This window comes from Scyliorhinus canicula, chromosome 5 (assembly GCF_902713615.1).
Source record: "Scyliorhinus canicula chromosome 5, sScyCan1.1, whole genome shotgun sequence".
NCBI lineage: Eukaryota > Metazoa > Chordata > Chondrichthyes > Carcharhiniformes > Scyliorhinidae > Scyliorhinus > Scyliorhinus canicula.
The window spans coordinates 104,317,449-104,344,470 of record NC_052150.1 but is presented as its reverse complement, the minus strand read 5'-3'; the positions used below and the strand labels follow the sequence as shown (position 1 = coordinate 104,344,470).

Here is a 27,022-nt window from a genome sequence, read left to right as displayed (position 1 = left end):
GTGTGTGTGAGGGGCGAGTGTGTGCACGAGAAGGACGAGTTTGTGTGTGTGGGAGGGGCTAGAGTGCATGTGCAGGAGGGATGAGTGTGTGTGTGTGTGTGTGCGCAAGATGGGTGAGAAAGTGCATGATAGGACGGCAGTGGATGGCACAGTAGCACAGTGGTTAACACTGTTGCTTCTCAGCTCCAGGGTCCCAGATTCCCGGCTTGGGTCAATGTCTGTGGAGTCTGCACGTTCTCCCCGTGTCTGTGTGGGTTTCCTCCGGGCGCTCCGGTTTCCTCCTGAAAGTCCCGAAACACGTGCTTGTTAGATGAATTAGACATTCTGAATTCTCCCTCCGAGTACCTGAACAGGCACTGGAGTGTGGCGACGAGGGGCTTTTCACAGTAACATGCAGTGTTAATGTAAGCCTACTTGTGACAATAATAATAAAAGATTATAAAGGACGAGTGTGTGTGTGAGATGCATGAGTGTGTGTACGAGTGAGAGGGGTGAGTGTGTGTATGTGTGTGCATGAGAGCGGCAAGCGTATGTGTATATGCGAGAGGGGTGAATATAGAACATACTGTGCAGAAGGAGGCCATTCAGCCCTGTTGCACGTTTTACTTGAGTGTATTACGCGTTTTATTGGAGTGTATTAACACGCCTCCGTTTAAAGGCCGTGTGCTTAACACTACTACAGCTCTGTGTATGTAATTATGCTCGGAGTCGCCAGGTGCCGTATTTAGACACCTCACAAGTATATCAAGGTCAGGTTCAAAGTAATAAATCTGTACACCGATTAGTAAGTCCAAACGATTGATATTTATAATAACCAATATAATAAATACACATGCATACGCTAAAGAGACTAAGTTACTTCTAAACGAAACGACTAAAATACTTATCTAAACAGGAACAGGCACGGTCAGGGAGCGAGGCCTTCGTCCCGTTCTTGGTCTGCAACTCTCAGAGTGTTAAAGGTCGTCAGGGTCTAGCAAGTCTGGCTCACGTAGCGATCGTTGTGGTGAAACTTACAGTTCGATGGCTGGTGGCTCAACGGCTGGTGATGGAACTGGAGTCAGGATGCGATGTATCAGCAAAGCGATGAAGACAGCAGAGAGCCGGAGCCAAAACAACAGACCGGACCATGTGCGGGGTCTACTTTTATAGGTCCCCCCCAAAGTCCGTGCCTCTTCGGGGCGGTCTCTACCTGCTGTATATCGATTGGGCCTTCTCCCAATCGATATTTTCCAAACCCCCCAATCTGAGGGTCGCTTCTCGATGGGTGGGGCGGTCTCTATGGTGCTTTGTGATGGATACTTATGGTGCCGTTTCGTCTGGGCGTCTACTCAAAGTATCCATTCATACCTAAATGTTTCTATTGTGTGGGCCTAGATCTGGATCACCTCATTACTATGTAAATCGTTGTTGCCATTTACACCTTTAGCTGAGATTCTGCACCTGGCCATAAACTGGTTTCTGTACGTGCAGAATGCTAATTAGCCTTCTGCAAACTGCTTGTCCTTGCTAAGACTGTTTTCTCCCTGCAGCCTTAGCAGTTCTCCATTTTGTAGCCCAGTGTCCATCTTAGGTGGCTACAGCCCATTGAGTCTGCACCGATCAACTTAAGCCCTCAGTTTCCCCATAACCCAATAACCCCTCCTAACCTTTTTGGACACTAAGGGCAATTTAGCGTGGCCAATCCACCTAACCTGCATGTTTTTGGACTGTGGGAGGAAACAGGAGCACCCGGAGGAAACCCACTCAGATATGGGGGGAACGTGCAGACTCCGCACAGACAGCGACCCAGCAGGGAATCAAACCTGGGACCTTGGCTAAGCCACAGTACTGACCACTATGCTACTGTGCTGCCCTATATGTGTGTGTGCGTGTGGAAGAGGGCCGAGAGTGTGTGTGCATGTGAGATGGGTGAGTGCGCGTGTGTGTGAGTGTGTGAAATGGCTGAGTGTGAGATGAGTGAGTGTGTGTGAGAGTGGTGCGAGTGTGTAAGTGTGCAAGAGGGGTGAGTGTGTATGTGCAGGAAGGGTGATTGGGTGTTCAGCTGGGGCCTTCTCTATTCGTAATTCCTGTCTCCACATTTATAGTAGAAACTATCTGTGTGAATTTGCCATGCAGAAATTGTATCTTCATCCATGGAGGCAATGCAGTGCCATTACTAGATCATTAATTTGTCATGGAAATATATAAAGATAAGGATATTAGAATATATTACTTTAAAATGGGGTCTAGATTATGTTGCTCCTCCTGGTTCAATAACCTCCCACTGACGAACCCTTTACAGTGAAACACTGGGCGCGATTCTCCGCCCCCACGACGGGTCGGAGAATAGTGGGAGGGCCTTCCCGACATTTTTCCCGACCTCCCGCTATTCTCCCCAGCCCACGGCCGCCGCACGACACGAATCGCTGCTCGCCATTTTTTTACGGCGAACAGCGATTCTCCCCAGGCCGATGGGCCGAGTTCCCAGGCCTTTATGGCCGTTTTCACAAACGCAAACACACCTGCTCTCATTGTTCGTGAAAGCGGCCGCAAAATTCCATTCCCGACAACCATGGCACCGATTGGCACGGCCGCACCATGGCCGTTCCAAGGGTGGCATGGGCACCGATCGCGGGCAGTGGGTCCGAAACCCACGCACTCTTTGTTCCTCCGCCGCCCCGCAGGATCAGTCCGCAGGTTTGACGCATATGCGTGATGACATCATCCATGCATGCGCGGGTTGGAGCCGTTCAATCCGCGCATGTGCGGCTGACGCCATCGTGCGCGTCAGCTGCCGTTACCCTTGGCGCGCGGGCTTAGCGACGGTCGCTAAGCCTGCGATGCCATGGTTCACGGGGCCCCGCTGCTAGCCCCGACCAGGGAGCAGAATCAGGTCCCGGGAGGGGGCGCGGAGGCTGCCGTGAAACACGGCCGGTTTCACGGCAGCCTTTACGACTCTCCGCATTTGCGGAGAATTGCGCCCACTATACTTGGCCTTTACCCATATGCAGTGGTCAGTTGAATTTTTATTAATTTTTGTCCTGGCACGTGGGTAAAACTGGCATGGCCAGTTGGCCTGTAAGGTCATTTCAGTGATATTGCAAGCAAACCACAAACTGGAGTCACATGTAGACCAGACCAGGTAAAGATGACAATTGCCCTATTCTGAAGGACGTCCATGAACCAAATGAGTAATTGCAATAAAACAACACACAAATGACCAGGTCTGTTGAGATATATTTCATGGCTTATCATGCTAAGATTTGAAGTCACGGAGGAGGATCTTCTGGCCGATTCTGCTGACGGTAACCCGACTGCTGTGAGTTCCATGATGCAAACGCCAGAAAACTCTATTGACAGCAGCGGGACCAGAACAAATCCTGCCACTGGCCAATGGCTGGCTGTCTCCGCTGCCGCAAAACACACTGAGGGGAGGGGGGAAGATCCCGTCCACCATCTTGAATTTGCTGGTTCAACATTATAATCATTAGGTGGTAGGATTCTACAATGTGATTTCTAAGCACAATGTTTTCGATGAGCTGAAGTTAGTAAGATTGACATTTTGTATTGTAGGTGCACTGAAAAATTTGACATCATTGCGGATATTGATGTTGCAAAATAATTGGCTTCATGGCGTGGACAAGGTCGTAGCAGAGATCAAGAAATCGAGTTGGCTACACACACTGAGTAAGCAACTGTCTGTCCCGGAGGTATCACACTCGTTTTATATGGTGGGCCTGATCTAATATCCTGAGTGTTGATGCAGGTCACATACGGCAATTAGAAATAAAGTTGAATCATATTGGAAATTTCTTGCAGTTAGATTATGTTTTAATAAAAATTGTCATAATACCTGTAGGTTGTTAAATGGCTCTCTGCAGCTTAGTTTTCTTATTCTGTTGATTAATCTGAATTGATGGATACAAAGTAATATATTCAATTAATTTGTGTCAATGACCTGTAAACAAAATGCTTAAATTACTGAATCATAACAATTGCTAAAGTGCAAATATGCTTATTGTTCTGGAACTTCTTTGGTCGACAATTCCAGTTTGTTTTATTAGCACATTGTTACGACTCCCTGGGCTAGTGAGCAGTCAATTCCAGCCCCCTTGACCCGGAGTCGCAACACAATTTAAATGAACAAATCATTAAAAAACACCCAAAGTCTTTGACCCTTGACTGCCCAATAACTACAGTCATCAGGTTTGTAAATTTAAACAATTAATTTTATTAACACCAATAACTATAATTCAATATGCAGCAAATACAACTGGTTAACTGATATCTAATTCCTAACCTCCCCTCTTTAACTGCCCCCCACCCTCTATATATACATACACACACGCAGACAGACAAACACACAAGACAGACTAACAAACACAGAGGGGAAAAGAGGAGTGTAAAAATAATGATGAAATAAAAATGATAAGAGTCTTTGTTTCAGATGGTTGTCTTCTAGCACACCTTCCTTCACTTTAAGCTTTCAGCTCGAGGTTTCTGCTTTCAGTCTGTAATGGTTTTCACTGTAGATTCATTCAGGTTCTTTGTTGGTTCAGAAATACACAGCTATGCAGCTTTTGTGGAGAAAGAGAGAAAGTCACTTACACAGCTTCTTCTCTGAGCATCCAGGACATAATTATCCTTTCCTTGGTTCTCTGAAAACCTTCCAATCACTGCCTGTTGCAGGGCAGAATAGGGCCTTTTGGCCAATTAATTGGCCACCAGCCAACTAATCGAACCGAGTCCCTCCGAGCTCTCGGTGCCAAAATGTCTGAGTTCTATTGTTCAAAGCTAACATAGTATACTATATTGCAAGTTTTTAGTTCCTCACTCCCTCTGCTTGAAATAGGAATTAAAGGAATCAACAGGAAGGGTCCTTACATGTACAAGTATTGAAGTGTAGCTCTCTGTATCCTAACTCTTACTGTTTCCTCATGACCTTTGTGCTTGTTGATGTGCGCTCTTTGTCTCTGTAATCTTCTCCAGCTGCTCTGCGGGCTTCCATGATCTCAGCGTTCCTTGTATTCTCGCCCCTTGCACATCCCAATTTTAATTGCTCCACCATTGGTTGCAGTGCCTTCAGCTATCCAAGCCCAAAGCTCTGGAATATCGAACCCTTTTTCATTTCTTCTTCCTCCTTCGAAAACCCTCCTTAAAATCCACCTTTTTGTCCTCAGATGGGTCAGTGTCACGTTTGTTTGCTAAGGTTCCTATGAAATACCTTGGAATCTATTATGATGTTACAAGTGCGGGCAGCACGGTGGCGCAGCGGATTAGCCCTGCAGCCTCACGGCACCGAGGTCCCAGGTTCGATCCTGGCTCTGGGTCACTGTCCATGTGGAGTTTGCACGTTCTCCCCGTGTCTGTGGGTTTCGCCCACAGAACCCAAAGATGTGCAGGTTAGGTGGATTGGCCACACTAAATTGCCCCTTAATTGGAAAAATAAATTGGGTACTCTAAATTTATTTAAAAAAAAGAAAAATGATGTTACAAGTGCTATATTATTGCAAGTGGCTGTTATAAGCTTCAAGTTGTCCCAGTTCCAGGAAAGTGTATCAAGCATTATGCTTAAATTTGAAGATTTTTCTGGTTTAAGAGTGCAGTGTTTCTGTAAATTGGAATTACACTTTTACAACATGAGTTTTAATGCAACAAGGGTACTGAATGCGGTATAGGGCTCAACGAAAAGTAAAGTTTGGAGTCCCAGGGCTGAATTCTCCGCCTCCTGCCACCGGTAACAAGAATTGTGATCGGGCGGAGAATTGCACGCAATGGAAAAACTGCGATTTGCGCCTGGCGCAGAGTCCATTGCGATGTCTGGTCCCCTGCTGGCAGCGTTAGTGAAGTTCATGCCCTGGGCCCATGCAAAACCATCATTTGCATGGACTTGAATATAATTAACGGCTTGGATACTTCATGCTCCACCCCTCTGCGATGCTCCACCATCTCAGGCAGAAATCATGTGGATGCGTATTGGTGCAAGTATTTACAAGCACCCAGGCTGTTTAGGGGGAGTGAGAAGGTAAGAAAACTCTCAAAGGCTCTCAAAAGTTGTCGGGCTTGTTGGGGGCTGGCTGAACGGGCCAAGGGGAGTATCCAAGTCTGCTCAGGGTGTCCTGGCTCAGACAACCATTGCTGCAGTTTGTTATTTAGATGCACCCGTTTGGTACTACTTATAGGTCCCTAGCTGTTCACACTGCTCACTGTATCCTGTAAATACTCTGAGTATCTCTGGTCATCTTGGAACCCACCCAGTCAGCCACTCTGGAAACTTGGTACCCCATCAGTAGCATCAACAGGATGGGTATGGCTAAGCTCAATCACCGGCACATCAAGTGTTGGCACTCCTCCGTGCACTCATCAGCACAGCCCCACAGCACAGGTAGCAGGAGATTAGCAGAGCTCACCACAAACAAAGGACACATGCACCATGGCCTTGGGCACTCTTTCTGGCACACAGCGTCTCTCCGAGTGGAAGCATCCCCAGTGACACTATCAGAGCCCATCCCTCAAGACCACCAGCTGTCTCCAATTTCTGCCTGTGCCTCATGCCTCTGCTCCCATTCATCCTGCCCCAGCCAGCAAACCTGACCAACTCTCTGTCACAAGCTGTGTGCTCCACTCAGGCACCATATCACACTGCAGCTATGCTCCCAGCAGATGCAAACTTCTCTCGCTCACCCCATCTGTAGGTCCTGCCCACACACAAGCCTCTAAGCATGGAGGCGAATGATGGCACGCAGTGACCTTCTTTACCACGCAACCAGGTGCCACCCTGCTGGTGGGATAATGCACAATCTACTCAGTTAGGAGTCCCACAGTAGACTCCACTGGGGGAAAGAGGACACTGGCCACAAAGCCAATCACTGACACAGGGAGCGGCAGCCACTGGTACCCATGTTGACAGGAACAGGTTACATGGTCACTCTGAGGATAGAGGATCCCCACATCATAGGCCAGGTGCCACTCAGGGATTGGGACAGGGGTGCTGTGCGGACGACAACATTTCAAAGGGGCCATGTGAGGGGTGGGTGTTGGGTTGAGGGGGGATGTGTTGAGTGTGATGCAGCAGTACAACTCAGGGTGCCCCATGTAACCTGGTGGCTTGGGATGATCAAGGGAATACTCATCTCGCTAACATTCTCTGTATCCTTTCCCCCCACAGGGAATGAATTTTGGAATACAGACTGCTATGCTCACAAACTACCTGGCAGCTGCTTGCCGTTGTGGATGCACGGAGGTTGGAGGAGCATGGCCAGCTCAGGGAGGACCCTGTACAAGAGGAAACTGCCCCAGAAGAGCAGGGGGCCAACCAGTGAGGCTCCAGTGCTGGCTGTTCAACAGGCCAAGGAGGAGGTGCAAAGGAGGAGTCACATCAGGGCACAAACGTACCATCAGGCGCTGTCCCTCGAGGAGCTGCCAGACTGCCTTTGCCAGCGCCAACTCCGGCTCACCAGGGAGACCGTGTACCACCTGTGGCAGATGGTGGCACACCCGGCACCTTGGGGGATTGGAGGAGGACGACCGCTCCTGGTGGCCGTCAAGGTGGCGGTCACCTTGAAATTTTATGCCTCTGGATCATTCCAGGGCTTGATTGTGGACCTGTGTGGGATCTTGCAAACATCCGCACACAGGTGCATCTGTGCTGTTAAGGATGCCCTGTGAGCCCGGGCGTCGGACTACATCACCTTCAATCTGCAAAAGGAACAACAGGATGCTGTATACATCCTGGCGCAATCTGAGGTTCCTGGCACCTTTGAAGTGCTCCTTCGGGTGAGGAGTTGGCTCTCGGGCGACAAGGGTTACCTGCTGAGTTTATACCTGTGCAGAGGCCATTATAATGACGCTCATGTACCAACCAGAAGCAACCTTGAGTGATGTATCAGCATCCTCAAGATGCACTTCTCGTGACAGCCTCCCCAGACAGGCGCCGGAATGTGGCGACTAGGGGCTTTTCACAGTAACTTCATTGAAGCCTACACGTAACAATAAGCGATTTTCATTTCATTTTTCACTTCCGATGGCTGGTCTGTTCCAGTGGGGCTCTCTAATATAGCCTCAGATGTGCCTCGGGCTTCGTGCTGGCCTGCTGCGACCTGCGACATTGCGCAGCAGAGGGGCGACATGTTCTCCTCAATAGCATTCAGCAGTCTGTCCATTTGGATTCCCGGAATCACGGTGCTGATGGTCTCTAGGCTATTTGCTTGGCTGGAATGAGAGCATGTGGTGAGCGGAGTGCTGATAAGCAGTACCAGCTTGTCACGCTCTTTAGCACAAATTCTGACCCCAGCGAATCAGACACCAGTGGGAATGGGAATTGCTCTCAATTCGTGTGGGCCAAGTGCTGGCCCAGTTGCATGCCTGAATCGCGGAACGATTAGCCTCCTCAATGGGAACGCGAATTGCATGCTATTCAGTTCCGGTGGGAACACCAGTCTCCCAAATGATTTAAAAGACCAGGATGGAAACACTGATCTAATTTGTTGAGTTTAAGCCAATTCCAGTGGTTGGCCTGAAGAGACTGATGAGTGAGCCACGAGTTACCTCTGATTTCCACAATGTGGATACTCTGAGCCAAGCTGCTGCCATTTTCTCTGCACCCCCAGTGAGCTGAGGAAAGCCAAGGCTCTTAATAAAGGGGTGTCATTACTGAACAGCTGCAGGGGCGGCACGGTGGCGCAGTGGTTTGCAACTACTTAGGCAACATCACCGTGGTAACATGAGGCAGGAGCAAGTTTGGTAGAAATAAACGTAAACTTTATTGGGAACAAAGACTGAGATGTTTAGAGCCTCGGCAGGACTTTACTACCTGGAGCACAATACTGGTGTCACCCATGGGTTGATTGGCACGAGGCTACCTGGGAGGGGCAACCACTCACATGACTGCATTTCCTCCCCCCTTATGTTTGTCACACAAATTGTTACACAAATTGCACAACACTTGTAATGCCTCTTGACTTCAATCCAGGCAAATGCGAGGTGATGCATTTTGGAAGATCAAATTCAAGAGCGGACTATATGGTCAATGGAAGGGTCCTGGGGAAAATTGATGTACAGAGAGATCTGGGAGTTCAGGTCCATTGTACCCTGAAGGTGGCAACGCAGGTTGATAGAGTGGTCAAGAAGGCATACAGCATGCTTGCCTTCATCGGACGGGGTATTGAGTACAAGAGTAGCCAGGTCATGTTACAGTTGTATAGGAGTTTGGTTAGGCCACATTTGGAATACTGCGTGCAGTTCTGGTCGCCACATTACCTGAAGGATGTGGATGCTTTGGAGAGGGTGCAGAGGAGGTTCAGCAGGATGTTGCCTGGTATGGAGGGTGCTAGCTATGAAGAAAGGTTGAGTAGATTAGGATTGTTTTCGTTGGAAAGACGGAGGTTGAGGGGGGACCTGATTGAGGTATACAAAATTATGAGAGGTATGGACAGGGTGGATAGCAACAAGCTTTTTCCAAGAGTGGGGGTGTCAGTTACAAGGGGTCACGATTTCAAGGTGAGAGGGGGAAAGTTTAAGGGAGATGTGCGTGGAAAGTTTTTTACGCAGAGGGTGGTGGATGCCTGGAACGCTTTACCAGCGGAGGTAGTAGAGGCGGGCACGATAGCATAATTTAAGAGGCATCTAGACAGGTATATGAACGGGTGGCAACAGAGGGAAGTAGACCTTGGAAAATAGGAGACAGGTTTAGATAAAGGATCTGGATCGGCGCAGGCTGGGAGGGCCGAAGGGCCTGTTCCTGTGCTGTAATTTTCTTTGTTCTTTGTTCTAAATCAAGTCTCTCAGGTGCTGTGCGGGAAAGGTAAGAGCGAGGCAGCTTTTCTGGGAGAGATTCCAGAACAGGAATGATGCAGCCTTGAGCCACAGAAAAAGATGGCTTACTGGAACTGGGTGGTTCTGTATTCGACAGCTTGTTGGATGTATAAGGACTAACAGCTAAAGGGTGACCACACACTTCAGAGGTTGACAGTAAAACATCAATTGCAGATTGGTCTTGCATTTGAATGTGATCCACACGTTTGCGGCGCTACTTTGTCCTCAACTTGAACTTTTCCTTTTAAAAATAATTTTTATAATTTTTTCCAATTAAGGGGCAATTTAGCGTGGCCAATCCACCTACCCTGCACATCTTTGGGTTGTGGAGGCGAGCCCCAAGCAGACACGGGGAGAATGTGTAATCTCCACATGGACAGTGACCCGGAGCCGGGATCGAACCTGGATCCTCAGTGCCGTGAGGCAGCAGTGCTAGCCAATGCACCAACGTGCTGCCCATCCTCAACTTGAACTTGAAATGACAATGGAGCTGTTTCTGAAATGATGGCTCCTGGAGTCCATGGTCCACTTCCAAAGTTATGCACATACATGGGGTTGCCTACTTTGGAGTACGAGCCCTGCTGCGTAAGTCATGTTTAGTTTCTGATTGTTTTGTTTCTGTCTCACTTTCCCCTCCTAATTGGGAAACACCAAATCCAAATGTGTGTGTAAGCAGTGTTTCATCGGCAGGTCTGACTGTGTTTCCTCGGCAAGTATGACTGTGTTTCTTCAGCAGATCTGATTGTGTTTCCTCAGCAGCTCTGACGGTGTTTCCTCAGCAGATCTGACGGTGTTTCCTCCGCCGGTCTGACTGTGTTTTCTCAGCAGCTCTGACGGTGTTTCCTCCGCCGGTCTGACTGTGTTTTCTCAGCAGCTCTGACTGTGTTTCCTCGGCAGGTCTGACGGTGTTTCCTCAGCAGATCTGATGGTGTTTCCTCAGCAGATCTGATGGTGTTTCCTCGGCAGATCTGATGGTGTTTCCTCGGCAGGTCTGACGGTGTTTCCTCAGCAGCTCTGACGGTGTTTCCTCCGCCGGTCTGACTGTGTTTTCTCAGCAGCTCTGACTGTGTTTCCTCGGCAGGTCTGACGGTGTTTCCTCAGCAGATCTGATGGTGTTTCCTCAGCAGATCTGATGGTGTTTCCTCGGCAGCTCTGATGGTGTTTCCTCGGCAGGTCTGACGGTGTTTCCTCAGCAGCTCTGACTGTGTTTCCTCAGCAGATCTGACGGTGTTTCCTCGGCAGATCTGACGGTGTTTCCTCGGCAGATCTGAAGGTGTTTCCTCAGCAGGTCTGACGGTGTTTCCTCAGCAGGTCTGACGGTGTTTCCTCGGCAGGTCTGACGGTGAAGAGCCAGTCAGTGTCTGTGGTGTTGTCCGAAAATTCAAAAGGAATCTGGATGAATCTTGCTTGAGAACGACTTCTCTCTGGGCTAAATCGTTGGCTTTTAAAGCAGACCAAGCAGGCCAGCAGCACGGTTCAATTCCCGTACCAGCCTCCCCGGACAGGTGCCGGAATGTGGCGACTAGGGGCTTTTCACAGTAACTTCATTGAAGCTTACTCGTGACAATAAGCGATTTTCATTTAATTTCATTACTCCCTTCAATGACGTACTTAAACTTGTGCTCCTTACAACAGTAGCTGAAGCACCTGTCTCCACCTCCAGCTGCAGTTGCTTGCCATTCATGTACATTGTCACTGCAATGGGCACAAATTTAGCACGTCATCTGATACAGAGAGTATACAACAGCAGCTTCAGCTTCTGCAGTGTCAGTTGACTGGATCAGGTTTGCACTCTGCTCCGCTGTTGGTTTATTGTTTATTCTGCACTGCACAGCCAGGTATCCTCTCTTGTGGCAATAGTAGCACTCTGTCTCTTTAAATCTGCATGTATCTGCTCCATGATTCCTTCCACACCTACAGCAAATGTGTACCCTGTTAGCTGACACATTGTATTATTCCCCGCTGACAGGGAATTGTGCTGAAAATCCGCTGTGCCGCCCTTTGCGCTATGCTCAGCTGCAGACTTCAGCCTAACATGGTGCAGTGCTCCATTATTCACGTGCTGCAAATTACAAATCCTGGGAATCTCTTGCTGTACTCTCCATAGCGAGTTTTGAAGTCAATGTCCAATTCAGCAGGAAAATGACACTCTATAGCGTTGTCGTTCATCCCGTATACCAGCCTGTCCCACAGCACATAACTCGACATCCCCAGACTCCTGATACCCAGTGAGCGGTTTCAGGTTCACCACAAAGGCAGCAATAGATTCTCCTGGAGCATGAACGCTTGTATTGAACTTGAAGTGCTGCATAATTACAGATGGTTTTGGCTGAAAATTGGGCTTCACAAGCTTCACTAATTCATCATACCACTTAGTATTGGGTGTATCCGGGGCAGTGACATTCCTTACAGGCTCAGCAGGATAGCACTATGTTTACTTTTGTCAGTAATTTAATTCGCCATGAAATAGATACCAAGCCTCTCGACATATTGGCTCCAGTCATCAGTATCTGCATCGACCCTTTAGAACAACGGCGTAATCAGTAAGTCTTTTTTCTATTTACTTCTGCAAGCTGTATTTTCTGTGCTTTTGCCACTTTAATAGTTGTCAATTTTTTCACTCGGCTCTCTGCGCAGTTTGCCGGTTGTGTTTGTGCTTTTCCGGTCACTTTCTGACTTAGGCAGACTCCCCAGCGATCATTTAAGGTAAGACCATTTTTTTTTTTTTGCAGGTCTAATTTATTTTGCATTCGTCGGCATTCCCGGTCTTTAATCTTCCCTTGCTTTTGAAGTCTCAGCAGGCGCAAACTGTCAACTCTTCAGTAATGCATTTTTTTGTTTAACTTTTAAAACTGTGTCCTGATTCAAAACAAACACTGCAGCGACTTGTTGGACTACCCGGCAATCCTTTATTCCATTCTTTGCAAATCAGCAGGTGTTTTTTTTTCCCCTCCTTTATTTCCTGCACTCTTTTTGTAATCCCCTTGAAGCCTGCCAAACTTTTAAAACTTCTCTGCTGGTTTTTGAAGTTTGTGATACTCGTAGCAACTAAGGCAAAGCATCAGTCTAATTCATCCTTGTCGCCAGTGTGATAACTTGAGGCAGGAGCAGGTTTGGTGCAAACAAACGTAAACTTATTGGAACACGCATTAAGATGTTTACAGGCTTGTCGCCATCTTACTATGGCACGGCGTCACCCATCAGTTGATTGGCAGAAGGGAGGAGCAACTACACCCATAAGTGCAACTAGTTTTGCTGCTTAATGATTAACTAATATGATTGTCAATAACAAAACTCCGAACACCAGGTTAAGTTATAGCCACAAGCACCCGATACAAAAGTTAAAGTAATGTTATGCAGCCCCATTAGGGATCACTGACTGTTGACCAGGTGATTGACACCCTTTACCTGTCTAATGATGAACTTTACAGACATTTTCTTTTGTCACACTACTTGTTAACGTTAAACTGCCTTCAGCTATGATTTTTAATTGTTCCCCCTTAACATATAACAGTTTGGCCCAGAATAGTTTGGAGGAATGATGACTGGTTTAAAGTGAATGCTATTATTAGTGTGCGAATAATGTGTGGTGAGGAAGAGGTAAATTGAGTTGCAAATCTCCAGGAATTTTTGTCTTGCAGAAGCAGCAGCTTGCTGTCAAGCTCCCATTATTATCAATAAATTGCTGCATTTACACCGTTAAAAATAAATTAACCTGACTACAGAAAATTATGGCCAGGATTTTACAACCCTGTCCCAGCATTTCTCCCCCTGGTGGCTGTGGTGGGCAATTTAAATTGCCGTTTACTTTGGTCGACCCTAATATCCTGCTGGATGGGAAGACTTGGTAAAGTCCTGGCCTATGTTTCCCATGTAATAACAGTAGGACCCTTTAAATGAAAAAATGTATTACTGTAATGCCACTCAACCACTCCAGCCCAGAAAGGGAACAATTGAAATCATGGAGTTTCATTCCTGCAGGTACTAATTTGTTCCTAAAGACTTTTTCTCACTTTTCCTCTTGCTCTTTTTTTTTCTGTTAATCTAATCTTTCTTTCCCTCACTTTATTTGTGTGATTTGACTCTGACTCACAGTATTTCCTGTTGTTGTCCCGTTAGATCGCGCCCACCATATTTAAATGCTGTTATAACTGGGTGTGAACGAGGCTATGTCAACTGTAGCAGGCTGGGAGCACCGCATACTAATCGGCGCCTGGCGTGAACCCCATTTAGGGGCTCTCTCACTATTCTCCCGATGTAGTGGGATTGTGCCAGTTGCAACACAGCAGGAAATTCGCCACTTTATATCACGAAAGCTTGTCAAAATCTTGTTTTAAGAATCATTTGTTAAATCCATTTTTAAATTATTTGTTCATTCATGAGATCTGGGTGTCACTAAGAAGGATTTGAACTCATTTCTACAGTACAATAGTCCATGTCTCTGCATTTGGGCTACATTTCTTTATATCTGAATTTTGGCAAGTAACATCTCAACAGTACGTGTCAAATGACGATCTTTACAGATATAGAATAAACTTAATCATGTAGGACTTAAGTATCATTGTATATGAAGTCAACTAACACAAAACAGATAGGAAATCAAACCTATAACTTCCCTGGTCTGTATCACTCCACTAAACTTTATTGCTGATATATCAGAAATACATATTTCCTTGGTTAGCTTTTAATGAAGATCTTCATTTGATAACTCATTGAGATATATGTTTAATATTTTGCTATTAGCTGAGCCATTAACAAGGCTCCGAAAGAACAGTTCACTTTGTGAACCTACTCCCCATCACCCCACACATTCTTCCTTTTTCAATAATATTTGAATTCCCTTTTGAATGCTTCAATTGAACCTGCCTTCACCACATTCTCAGGCAGTGCCTTAGTCACTCGCTGTCTGGAAAGGTTTTCCTCATGTCTTTTCGACCAATTGCTTGAAATCTGCACCCTCTCATCCCTTACCCTTTCACAAGTGGGAACAGTTTCTCTCTGTCTACTCAGTCCGGACCCTTCATGATTTTTTTTTTTTAAATTTAGATTACCCAATTATTTTTTTCAATTAAGGGGCAATTTAGCGTGGCCAATCCACCTACTCTGCACATTTTTGGGTTGTGGGGGCGAAACCAACGCAGACACGGGGAGAATGTGCAAACTCCACACAGACAGTGACCCACAGCCGGGATCGAACCTGGGACCTCAGCGCCGAGAGGCGGTTATGCTAACCACTTGGCCACCGTGCTGCCCTAACCCTTCATGATTTTGAGTGCTACTATCAAATCTCCTCTCCATCTTCTTTTCTCCAAGAAAAGCAGTCTTAATTTTTCTAATCATTCTTCATAATTGAAGTTCCTCATCCCTGAGGATTCTCATTAATCTTTTCTGCACTCTCTCCAATACCTTCACATCTTTCCTAAAGTGTGGCACCCAGAAATGGATGAAATACTTTGCGGAGGATGAACTAGTGTCCTATACGAGTTCAACATAACCTCCTTAATCATACTACGCCCCTATTAATAAGGCCTAGGATACTGTATACTTTATTAATTGCTCTCTCAAACTGTCCTGCCTTCTGCGACTTACGCACATATACACCCAGATACCTCTACTTCTACAATCCCTTTAGAATTGTGCCCCTAATTTTATACTTTCTCTCCATGTTCTTCCTACCAAAATGAATCACTTCACATTTCTCCATATTGAACTTCATCTTTACTTGTCCTCCCATTTGTCTATGTCCTTTTGAAGTTCTACACTATCTTCCTCACAGTTCACAATGCTTCCACGTTTTGTATCATCTGCAAACTTTGAAATTGTTCTCTGTACACTAAGATCTAAGTCACTAATATATATCAGGAAAAGTAAGGATGCCAGATTTGGCCCTTGGCAAACTCCACTACAAACCTTCCTCCAGCCTGAAAAATATCCATTAACTACTACTCTCTTCTGTTGATTCTCTATCCATGTTGCTGCTGTCCTTTTTATTCCATGAGGTATGCTCACATGTCTGTTATGTGGTACTGTACCACATGCCTTTGGATGTCTTGCACCACATTAACTGCATTGTCTTCACCACATCTTTGTGCTATTTCTTCAAAAACTCTAGCAAGTTAGTTAAATATGACTTTCCCTGAAGAAATACATGCTGGCTTTCTTTAATTAACCTGCATTTGGCTGAGTCACTGTTAATTTTGTCCAGAATTATTGTTTCTAGAAGTTCCCCACCATTGAAGATAAACTAACTGGCCTGTAGTTATTGGGCTTATATTTACAGCTTTATTTGAACAACAGTGTCAAGTTTTCAATTCTCTGTTCCACGAATCTAAGGAAGATTGAAAATTCTCCCATTTTATGAAACATTTGCACCAAATGAAAACAGTGAAACTTTCTTCCTGAGTTATCAAAGAATCAAAACATTCTTGAGCATTTAAATATCAAGCTGTGAACATAAACGTAGTGGGCAGGATTCTCCACCCCGCACGCCCCCACCAACAGCAGGATTCTCCGTCCCGCCAGCCGGCCAATGGGGTTTCCCATTGTGGGCAACCCCACGCCATCGGGAAATTCTGAGGAGTGGGTGCATTGCCAGTGCAACCGAGAATCCCAACAGTGAAGAATCCAGCCCAGTAATTTCACTTTTCCTGGTGTAATTTTAATTCGTAAATTTCATTCTCTTTCAGACTTATTCAATAATCCTTTGACGCAGGATCATGATTATCGCTTGTATGTCATCTATCATCTGCCTTCAGTACAGCTGCTTGATAGACAGAGTTAGTTATTCAATAAACATCTTTAGCTTTGAAAGTTCTAAATTCTGATTACTGTTGAAGTCCCAGTACATACTTCTGCCTTACTTGTACAGTTATTACCCAGAAGGAGCGGGATATCGCTTTTGGTAACTACAACCAAGATCGATTCCGAATCCATCAATCTTTGGCTTTTGGGCAAAGGAAACCATATTTCACTGTTCAAGAGATAACACCAAATAAAAGTTATCGAGGTGAGAACTAGTCTATTACTTAAGTAAATTATTATAATTAATATGTAGAATTTGTTTTTGTCATGTAAGAATACAATGGCTGCAAATTTTGCAACTGTATTTTGATGGATAATTTATTAAAAGTGCCTTCATAATTACTGTTGCGTATCCTGTAACACTGTTTGCTGACCATTGATGAGACTGGATTGTGAGCATGGCAGGATTAGAAGGAATAGAAGTGTTTATGTTAAAATAAATAAATGTCAGTTTGGAATTCATCACAGATAAGCTCCTACACAGGATTATTTAATAAATCAAATTCCAGGCATCTAAAGGCTGAGAGCTACTTATACATTTAATCTGACAGTGGGATTCTCCGTTTCAGAGTCTTAAGGGGTCCCGTCAGCAGAGAATCAAGACTGGTTTCCACTGGCGTGAGGAGTTTCACTCAGACGCTAGTCCCCTACCTCTGCCATGAAAATTCATGCATGGCGGCAAGCACGCAGGTTTCCTTTCCCGGTCTCGGGCTGCCATTTTGAATGAGCCCCCAATCCCAGCGTACTCTCCATTGATTCTAACCGCAATGTTTATAAACACTTTTGTTATGATTGACAGCTCCTGACCACTTCAATAATGCTAACTGCAGTTACAAAGGAGGAAGCAATTAGCTGCTTTGAAGTGGTCAGAAGCTGTCAATCATAACAAAAGTGTTCATAAACATTGTGGTTAGGATTAATGGAGAGTACTTGAGATGAAGGGAAAGATAAATAAACAAAGCCCCTAGCAGCTGTGTCTGAACCATTAAGCTGTCAATCACAGGCTAGTGAAAGGTACTGATCTGTAAAATTGAATCGATGCTTAGCATTTCAAAGGATCTCAGAGAATTTGAAGCCTTTTAAGGGATTTTTAGGAAGGTGCTTGTCATAATATCCACTCATGTATATCATGAGATGCAGACAGGCAGTGATTGACACACAAGATAACCAATGAACACACACGACACAGAACAACCAATCACCAGACAGGACACCACCACTATAAAGCACACAGGGCATTAAGGCTCTCTCTCACACAGGACAGGGAGATAGTCACAGTGCACAGGCCAATAAACATCATCACCATGTGATAGAGAGCTAGTCTGGTCAAGCCCAGTGGGAGGTTATCAGTTAGTTAATAGAGTGTCAACCCACAGCAGATTATGTACAGCAATTAACAGGTTCAATAAAACAGTGTTGGACCATCTGCTGTGTCGGAAGCCTGTTTCTCGTTTTACTGCATCCAGTTGCAGTCGATGTTAGACCAACACAGACAACACATCAGCGCTGACACTTCAAAAGCTGCTGTTTCAAAGGCATAGGGCTGAGGGAGCAGATGTTAGGAAAGGGAAAGATGTTCCTGAACTGATTCTTCACTGAACTGTCTGGTCTGCTCATCAGCTGTCAGGCAGATCAGTTCAGGGTGATGAGGCCACTTCAGAGTTTGAAAAGTCAGACCAGGATGATGCTGTCGAACAGAGGGCTGCCTGAGGTCACTATGCCAAGGTGATCTTCAGGTTGCCCAGGGTTGAAGGTGCAGTACAGACATGGCACCCCCATCCCAGTGGAGGGTCCTGGGTTCAAGCCCTCACCCATAGCCCTCACCCACCCTACCCCCAGGACATTTCGGGACTCCTCCCCTCTGCAGACTGGCTGTGGCAAAGGGGCACCTTAGCAATGGGGTGACCCACCCCCCCCCTTGATGTCCCATAGGGATCCACCACACCAGGGTTGCGCTTTACCATACTTACATCAAAATCCACCTGGTGGGTTCCCCGCTGTGGGAGTCAGAGCAGGGCTTCCAGCCCGTTGATTTCATGCTGATGCAGGCAAATCAGCACTTTGCATGTTCCCGACAAGGCAGGTTGCTCGCTACGGGTAGCAGCATGGGAGTGGAGTCTGGGGACGGGTCTGCTACCTGGTGTTGAATCAGTTTTTTGGCCGACGCTCCATTCTATGGGCAATCAGGATTCCCAATCTCAGCAGCGGAGAATGGAGAATCCCGCCTGAGTGTTCTTGAGGCCCGTGTTCCTTAAATCTGCCTTTCCTAAACTGTCTTGTTTCAATGAGGATTCTCTCTCAATGTTTTATTGCAGAACTTGGCTCACCTCCGTAATAACCATTACTTTTATAGGGGAAATGTTTTTGGATCCGCACATGTGGGCCACCAGCAGCAATATAACTGGATTCTACCACAACCTGTAACATCAAGACATGGCATATCCCTCACTCTACTGTTACTATTGATCCAAGAGAATCAACCCTGATGAATGTAGAACAAAGCTCTGCAGTCCTGCCACACCCAGTCCTGAACACTGATGGACAATCAAACAACTGACAGAAGGAGAATGCTGCATGATTATCAAAAACGGCCCTAGGGTTGCTGGCACCCCGGGCAAGCTGAACTTCGGCGCCCTTATACATACTCTAAAATTCTTCGTATTTTGTAATCATTACATAAAAATTATGAAATAATTTGTCACGCACTCCTTGATGGCGCTCCCAAGCACATGGCGCCCCGGGCGACTGCCCGAGTTGCCGGTACCTTGAGCCGGCCCTGATGATTATCCCCATCGTCAGTAATGGCTGAGCCCAGCACATGATTACAAAAGACACAGTTGAAGTGTTTACAACCACCTTCAACTAGACACGCTGAGTAAATGATTCATTTTGGCCTCCTTTTGAGGTCCCTTCTTCAGAAATGCAAATTTGCAGCCATTTTGGGCTGGATTCTCTGCTTAACGATGCCAGGGGCTGATTTAGCTCACTGGGCTAAATCGCTGGCTTTTAAAGCAGACCAAGCAGGCCAGCAGCATGGTTCGATTCCCGTATCAGCCTCCCGGACAGGCGCCGGAATGTGGCGACTAGGGGCTTTTCACAGTAACTTAATTCAAGCCTACTCGTGACAATAAGCGATTTTCATTCATTTTTCATTTTCAGAAGTGCGAATCATGATCAGGCAGAGAATCGCGTGATTTTGAATAAATGGGGGCTGGATTCTCCGATTCTGGGCTGTCCCCAAGCTGGCATTTTACACACAAAGCGACCACCAATTCCGCATTTTGCTGGGGACTAGCAGGACGGCAATGTAGACCACCTGGCTCTAGCTGCTGATACGTCCCGGAGAATTGCTGGGTCCATGGTGTGTCACGTGGCGGACTCGGCCCGTGAAATAGTGTCCCCATTTGGCCAGCTTGCTTGCCCTGGACCCCTCCCGGCCCCGAATCATGTCCCCCCTGCCCGCGGATCGGCCCTTCCCCGACTGTGGCAGCGCTGGACTGAGTCCGTAGCTGCCATGCTGAGTTCCCGACAGATGAGACCATTAGAGACCCACGCCATCAGGAACTCGGCCGGTCGGGGGTGGAGCATTGGGGGGGGGCGGGCCTCAGGCAATGCCCTGAGGACGTCTATATGTGGCACGGTGTACTCCTAGAGTACGCCGCTTTGGAGGGGGAGGGGCATCGCAAAAGCAGCGCCGCCCCCGATTTGGTTGGAAACTTGGATTCTCCGGCCGTTCGCCGAACACGATTTTGGCGCCACCGACCGAAGAACCCAACCCTTGGTTTTTGTGCCCGGAACCAATTTTGACGACATGTTCCAGTCCATTGCTGGTGACAAAATCGAAGTTTGCACCCTGCTCCAGCGGGTCCATGCAAAACCGTCATTTGCATGGATTTTAATATCACTATTGGCTTGGACACTTCATGCTCCACCCCTCTAGAATTCTTTGCCCTTCGCAGGTAGAAGCCAAGCGGTGTGAATTGGTGCAAGTATTTACAGGCGAGACTTGATCACCATAGTTGTTGAGGGCAAGCAAGAAGGTAAGAAAACTATTAACTCTCCAAAATTGTCAGGCTTGCTAGAAATCTGATGCCCTCCCTCCTACACCATTTCTCCAGCCACATATTTAATTGACTAATCCTCCTATTATGCTCACTAGCACTGGAACTGGGAGTAATCCTTGAGGGCTTGCTTTTTAATTTCCTTCCTAACTCCCTGAAATCTGCCTTCAGGACCTCATCCCTGTTGCTACCTATGTTGTTGGTACCAATGTGAACTGCAACTTCTGGCTGACCCCCCACCCCCAAAGGATGTCCTGCAGTCGCTCCATGATGCCTTTGACCCTGGCAACAGGGAGGCAACACACCATCCTGAATTCTTATTTTCTGCCACAGAAATGCTTGTTTGATCCCCTGACTATGGAATCTCGTCGCAGTATAGTTCTTCCGTTCTTCTTCCTCCCATGTATAGCTGAGCAGCCCACAGTGCCACAGGCTTGGATGTGGGGAAGGTGAGCATTTATCTTGTGGTGTCACCAGGGTTGTGTGCTGGAAGGACAGTACTTTGCTGCAGTTTCTGGATAAGAGCTTTCTCTACCAAGGTGGCCACAGGAAGTCACATGGGAGACTGATGAGGAATGGGTGCAACGAGAATCAGCTGTGCAGCCTGATCAGGCTATATAAGAAGAGTATTGAGCCCTGTTGAGGTGAACCCCACTGGGGGATGAGAGGAGGCTGTCTTGGAGAGTGGAGGGACTTGCTGCGTGCAGACCAGTGTGTAAAGTTTAGCTCACTGACAAGCAAAATGTTTATTTCCCTTTTTCTGTTTTGGCGAGTGAATGAAGACCTGTAGGTAAACATTCACCGTTATATTATATCTGGACAGAGAGTTATTGAAGTGGAAAAATTCTACTCCACCTATCGCAACCCCAGCCCACATCACAATCTCGAATTGCCTTTGAGGATGTGGATATGAGCCATCTTTTTGACAACCTTGTGGCTTGCTAGGTCACTTCAGATAACATTTAAGAATCAACCACATTCTGGTGGGTCTGCCATCACATTAGTGCCAGAACAGGTAAGTATGGCAGATTTCCTTTTTAAAGGGCATTTGTGAATGAAATTAGTTTTTACAACCATTACTTTTCACATTCTGGCCAATCCCTGTGGTGTGATCCTCGTCTCCACTCCCTTTAGTCCAAGAGACACAGACATGAAAGGATATGGTGGACAATTGGTTTAGCCATCCACTGCCAGATCTGAACGGTCCTGACAATGGGCTCCAGCATTTCAGCTAAACCTGCTTCTTATTCCAGGATCATCCGAGAATGCAAAGATAATCCCAGCTTTTTTTCTCTATGGCAAACTTCTCTCTTCTGTCCCCTCCATCCTCAGCTCCAACAAGCGTGAGGAGCTCATGGACAACTTTGTCCCGAAGCTTGAGACAGGAGAATCAGCTGCCTTCCACTAGCACACCTGGCCAAATGTCATTCCATGCTGCCCAATCTAGAATATGCTTTTTTTCGCCAGTTTCTCTCCTGTCTCCTCTCGTGCCCTTTCTGAGGATATCTTCTTCATGAGACCCACTTCCTGTTCCTGCAAACCCATTCCCATTAAGCTGCTCATCACGTCCCCTCCAGGCCCTATGCTAGCTGATGTTGTACAATTCACTTTTTTCAACTGTCTTCCCTCTCTCATTTAAATATACCATCACCAGCCCTCCTCAACAAAAACCTCGATATTTTTGTTATTTATGCTCTTTTCCTCTCCACAATCCTTGAATATGTTGCCACCTCATAAATCCATTCCTATATTTTATCCGATTCCATGTTTGAATTCCTCCAATCACGTTCTTCCATCTGCCACAGTATGGAAAGAGCTTGTATCGAAGTCACAAAGGATATTCTATGGGCACGATTCTCCAGACTTGTTAGGCTCTCGCTCAAGCGAAATGAGGCCGGTGAATAGCGGGAGAGGCCAAAATCGAGGACTGCGCCAGGCGCCAAACAGTTTGATACAACCAGCAAAATTGGGCTCTTGACGTAGTGTGGCAAGAAACAAATTATCATCACTTAAGCCCCATTTCCATACAATTAATGGGAGCCACCCCATGTCCAACGGCCTCCCGACATTCAGCGGCCACCCCAGCAAGTAGTCACGCTGGCGCCGATCAGTGCTCCTTTTTAAAAACGTGAACCTGGCGGAAGGGCTTCTGTGGGGAGCCGAGGAAGTGAGTAGCCATCTTGGCTCACAAGCAAAGATCCCAGGGTGTTGGGCTTGCCACCCCAGTGCTCGGCAATGGGTGGGGGACCCTCGGCTGGGGATGGGGAACGCTCAGCTGGGGGTGAGCCGCCATGGGAGGGTGAGGGGGACTGGGGGGTGTCAACAGGGGGGGCAACTACGCATGACAACACTTGATCATGTATACCCATTCCTGGGGCAGCCCTTGTCCCTGCCTGTCTGCCCCACCGACCACCCATAACCTCCACCGACTGCCGAGGCCTCTGGCCATGCGGTGAAGGGTGAAGGCTATCGGGAATTAGCAATCTTGGTTAAGTGAGCACTTCACACAACCTAAGTGGATCCTGGTGGGTGGGCTGGACATGTACCATGTGGGAGCCGTTCCGAGAATCCCAACTACACCTTGATGCATGGACACTGTGCTTGAACACTGCGGGAGGCAACACCATACACGCAACTGGCAACATCCGAAGACCTAGAGGATGGGATACAGCTCTGGGGACATGTCCATGACGAGAGGGTGGGTGAGTCACATGGGAGGGGGAAATTCCTGGAGAAATGGGTCAAGGGTTCAGAGTTCGGCCCGCATTGCAGAAGAAAGTGAGAGAAGCATCATACTGGTTGTGCACAAAGATGTTTATTGTGTTTGACAGTTCCCCGCCTACTCGATTGTGCCCCCCTCCCTTACCCTCAGCCCCCTCACCCCTACCTACACCCTGTCCCCCACTGCTGTCAGTGATCCTCAATGTGCTTTGCCCTCCGAGCTCTCCCATTACGTCTAGGTGTGTCCCAAGGATGCCACATCTGAGGTGAAGGCAGCCAGCTGCTTGCCACTCCCATGTGTCATGTGGGAGTACCTTTAAGAAATGGGTGTTTAAAAACTATAAATCGATCCTTTGGTGATTTAAAACTTATAACTGCTCTCAGTAATGACTTTAACCTGATGTGCTTCTGTTTAAAGTTTTTTTTCAGTCTTATGGCTGTTAAAAGGACAGCTTCCCAGGCCCACATCCCCGATTCTTGAGGCCGGTCTTCTGGGCCATTGTTGCGAGAAGGCTGGGGTTGGCTGAGCACTGTCTTAGCATGGGCTTTCATGCTGCTCAACCTTGTTAGCTGGGTGCTGGCGAGCATGGTCCTGGCGAATCTGCTGGTGAGCTGTCATTTGCAGCGAGAAACCCACGAGGTCTTGTTAAGTGGGCCCATGCCGGCAACCAATTTCCCACCTATTGTCCCCCCCCCCCCGCCCCCCACCCGCTCGGGCCCACACATATGCAAACTTAAACAATCCCAACCTAATTGCCCAAAAGAAACGCAAAGAAAATCAGAAGATCCAACATCGAACATTTACACCTCAAACCCCCATCAGTGCCAATGCAAATTTTAACTCCAGCAGCTCGTCCGCAGACCCCATATTGATATAGAAGGCATTACAAGTAACGTTCAAAGACAAAAACTTTTCTTTCTTTTTTCAAAAATGTAACAAAAAAGAAACAGAAAAAAAAAGACATGAACACTGCAGCAAAGTTCAGTCCAAATGCTCAGTCCGCTACCAGCCCTTTGCTTCTAACGAAGTCCATCGCTTCCTTGGGTGACTCGAAATAGAAATGTTGCTCTTTGTGAGTAACCCAGAGACGGGCTGGATACAGTAGTCCAAACGTTACCTTCTTCTTAAAAAGGGTTGATTTTATCTGTTTGAACCCTGCTCTTCTCCTGGCCATGTCTGCGCTCAGATCCTGATATATATGCAGGAAGCTGTTCTCCCATTTACAGTTCTGTGTCTGCCTAGCCCACCATAGAATACACTGTGGAATCTCACCACCATCGCTCTCGGGGGGCCACCTACACGCGGCTTCCTCACTATCTCTGCGCCCTGTCCACCTCCAAGGGTCGGGTGAATGTCCCCTCTTCCAGTAGCTTCTCAAACATACCCGCTATGTATGCCCCTGCGTCCGTTCCTTCGGATCCCTCTGGGAGACCCACGATTCTCAGGCTCTGCCGGTGGGACCTGTTTTCTAGATCCTCCACCTTCTCCTGGAGCCTTTTCTGTTGGTCTCTCAGCATCCCAACCTCCACCTCCACTGCTGTTTGGTGTTTCTCCTGCTCAGTCAGTGCCTTCTCCACTTTCTGGATCGCCCGATCTTGAGCATCCAGTCTGAGTTCCAGCCGTGCAATTGACTCCTTAATCAGGTCCAAGCATTCCTGTATCTGCTTGGCGAAGCCCTCCTGTATAAACTGCATCAGCTGCTCCGTCGACCACTGGGTCGTTGAGCCACAACTCCGGGCGTCCACCACGCTTTCTCCCATTGCAGTATCAGCCCAAGCCTTCTCTGTTCACCTATTACTTCCTTTGCAAGCACTCCTGGTCCGCTTTTCAATGCACTGATGTAGGATTCCTCATCACAGTTGCATCCAACATCAATTTTCCACTTCAGATCCGACAGAAAATCGGGGAAAAAGGTCCAAAATTCCGACCCGAGTGGGAGCCACCATATGTGCGACCTACTCCTTAATAGCCGCCACCGGAAGTCCTCTCCACATCCATCTTGACGTCGTTGACCACACCATCCTTCTCCAATGCCTCCCCTGTCGTCTCGCTGCGTGGGACTGTTCTCACCTGGTCCTATTCTTAACTATCTAATCAAAGCCAGAGAATCACTGATTGTTAAAGTAGGGTGCTCCTTCCATGGACCAGTGCAGACTCGATGACTGAATGGCCTCTTTCTGCAATGTAAATTCTATGAGTCACTTGCAATGGCTGCATCATTGCCTCTGTGGTATCCCCAAGGATTTATTCTTGTCTCTATCCTATTTCCCCCTCAGGCCCTGAGTCACATTAGCCACTATTGCTGAATTGTCAGGCTGCCTGTGCAACATCCAATACTGGATGAGCATAAATTTCCTCCAATGATATACTGAGAAAACTGAAGTTACTGTTTTCAGTCACTGCTCCAAACTCCGTTCCCTAGCTACTCACTCCATTCCTATCCTCGTTAGATAAACACTATGCAACAGGCCCCTTGTACAAACATACCAAACTGACAGGTAGGAAAAGTTCAGCTGTTCCAAGGGTAACCGGAGGCCCCATCTGACTGTTCAGGTGGACATTGGAACACCCCATCACGTATGAGATGAAGCGCAGAGAATTCTCCTAGTTTTGTGGCTCAATCCAATACCAACAGCATACGAACCGATGAACATGTTGGGGTGGGTTCTTCATTACCCAAAGCTGTGATCAGGATTCCCGATTGGGTGGAGAATGGAGCATACCCAAAAATGCCATGCTCTGATTCCAAGGCGGCGGCCTCAGCGCACTACCCACCCCTTGCTGGCAGGAAGATGAAATTCAGTGATTAGCATCCATTTCAGTATAACTAAGGGGCTGAAGCCCTATTCACCACCCCCCACCCCACCCCACTACGCACTGATCCCCAGAGCAGGAAATCTACTGGGCAAGCTTTGATGCAAGTTCTCCCCAGCATAGGCCTGAAGCGGTGGATCCCAAGGTGAGTCAAGGGGACCTGTGCATAACTGAGGTGCCTCCCAAACCCACAGCATGCATGTATGAGTGTGATCCGACCCGCTCCCCCATCGACCCCCCCATCATTTGCCCCCATCAGACCACCCCACCGCATCACTCCACGCCCACCTCCATACATCACTCCTCACCCCCCCCCACCTCGTGACCAAGTACTTTCTGCTGTGAATAACAGGAAGTGAAATCACTTAGCTGCTTTTGAAGTGGTGAGGAGCTGCCAATCATAACAAGAGTTTTTATAAACATTGTGGTTAGCATCAAAGCTGGGTATTCGATAAGCATTCAAGTGTGAAGGGAAAGATAGATAAACAATCCACCAAATATTTGTCTAAAACATTGGCTTCCTCCTGTGGCCTAATGATGGGTCACTGAGCTAGTAAACCACAGACCGAGAGCAATGCTATGGGGTCCCGGTTTTGAATTCCAGCAAGGAAGATGATCAATTGCCCTGTGCCAGGAATGAGTGAGCTGAGAAAAAAATGGCTAGTGCAATGTATTGCTGTGTGAAATTAAATGGAAGTTGCATTTCAAAAGCTGTCAAGGGATTTGAAACCCTTCTGAGTGTACTTGGCTTTTAAGGAAGCCTCTGACACATGTAACAGCTACTGCTTGAAACACTTTTGTCTGAGGCAGCAGGTATTAGGGAAGGGTC

At 47.2% G+C, this 27,022-nt stretch overlaps 1 protein-coding gene across 1 annotated transcript in view; it reads left to right on the top strand.

The window, feature by feature from the left end:
* Positions 1-27,022, top strand: part of LOC119966173 (leucine-rich repeat-containing protein 72) — a 98,118-nt gene that overhangs the window by 56,456 nt on the left and 14,640 nt on the right. Inside the window, exons 5-7 of the mRNA XM_038797473.1 lie at positions 3,556-3,669; positions 16,482-16,571; positions 16,664-16,801. Of these exons, the coding sequence (XP_038653401.1) occupies positions 3,556-3,669; positions 16,482-16,571; positions 16,664-16,801 (342 nt within the window). The remainder of the gene's footprint in view (positions 1-3,555; positions 3,670-16,481; positions 16,572-16,663; positions 16,802-27,022) is intronic.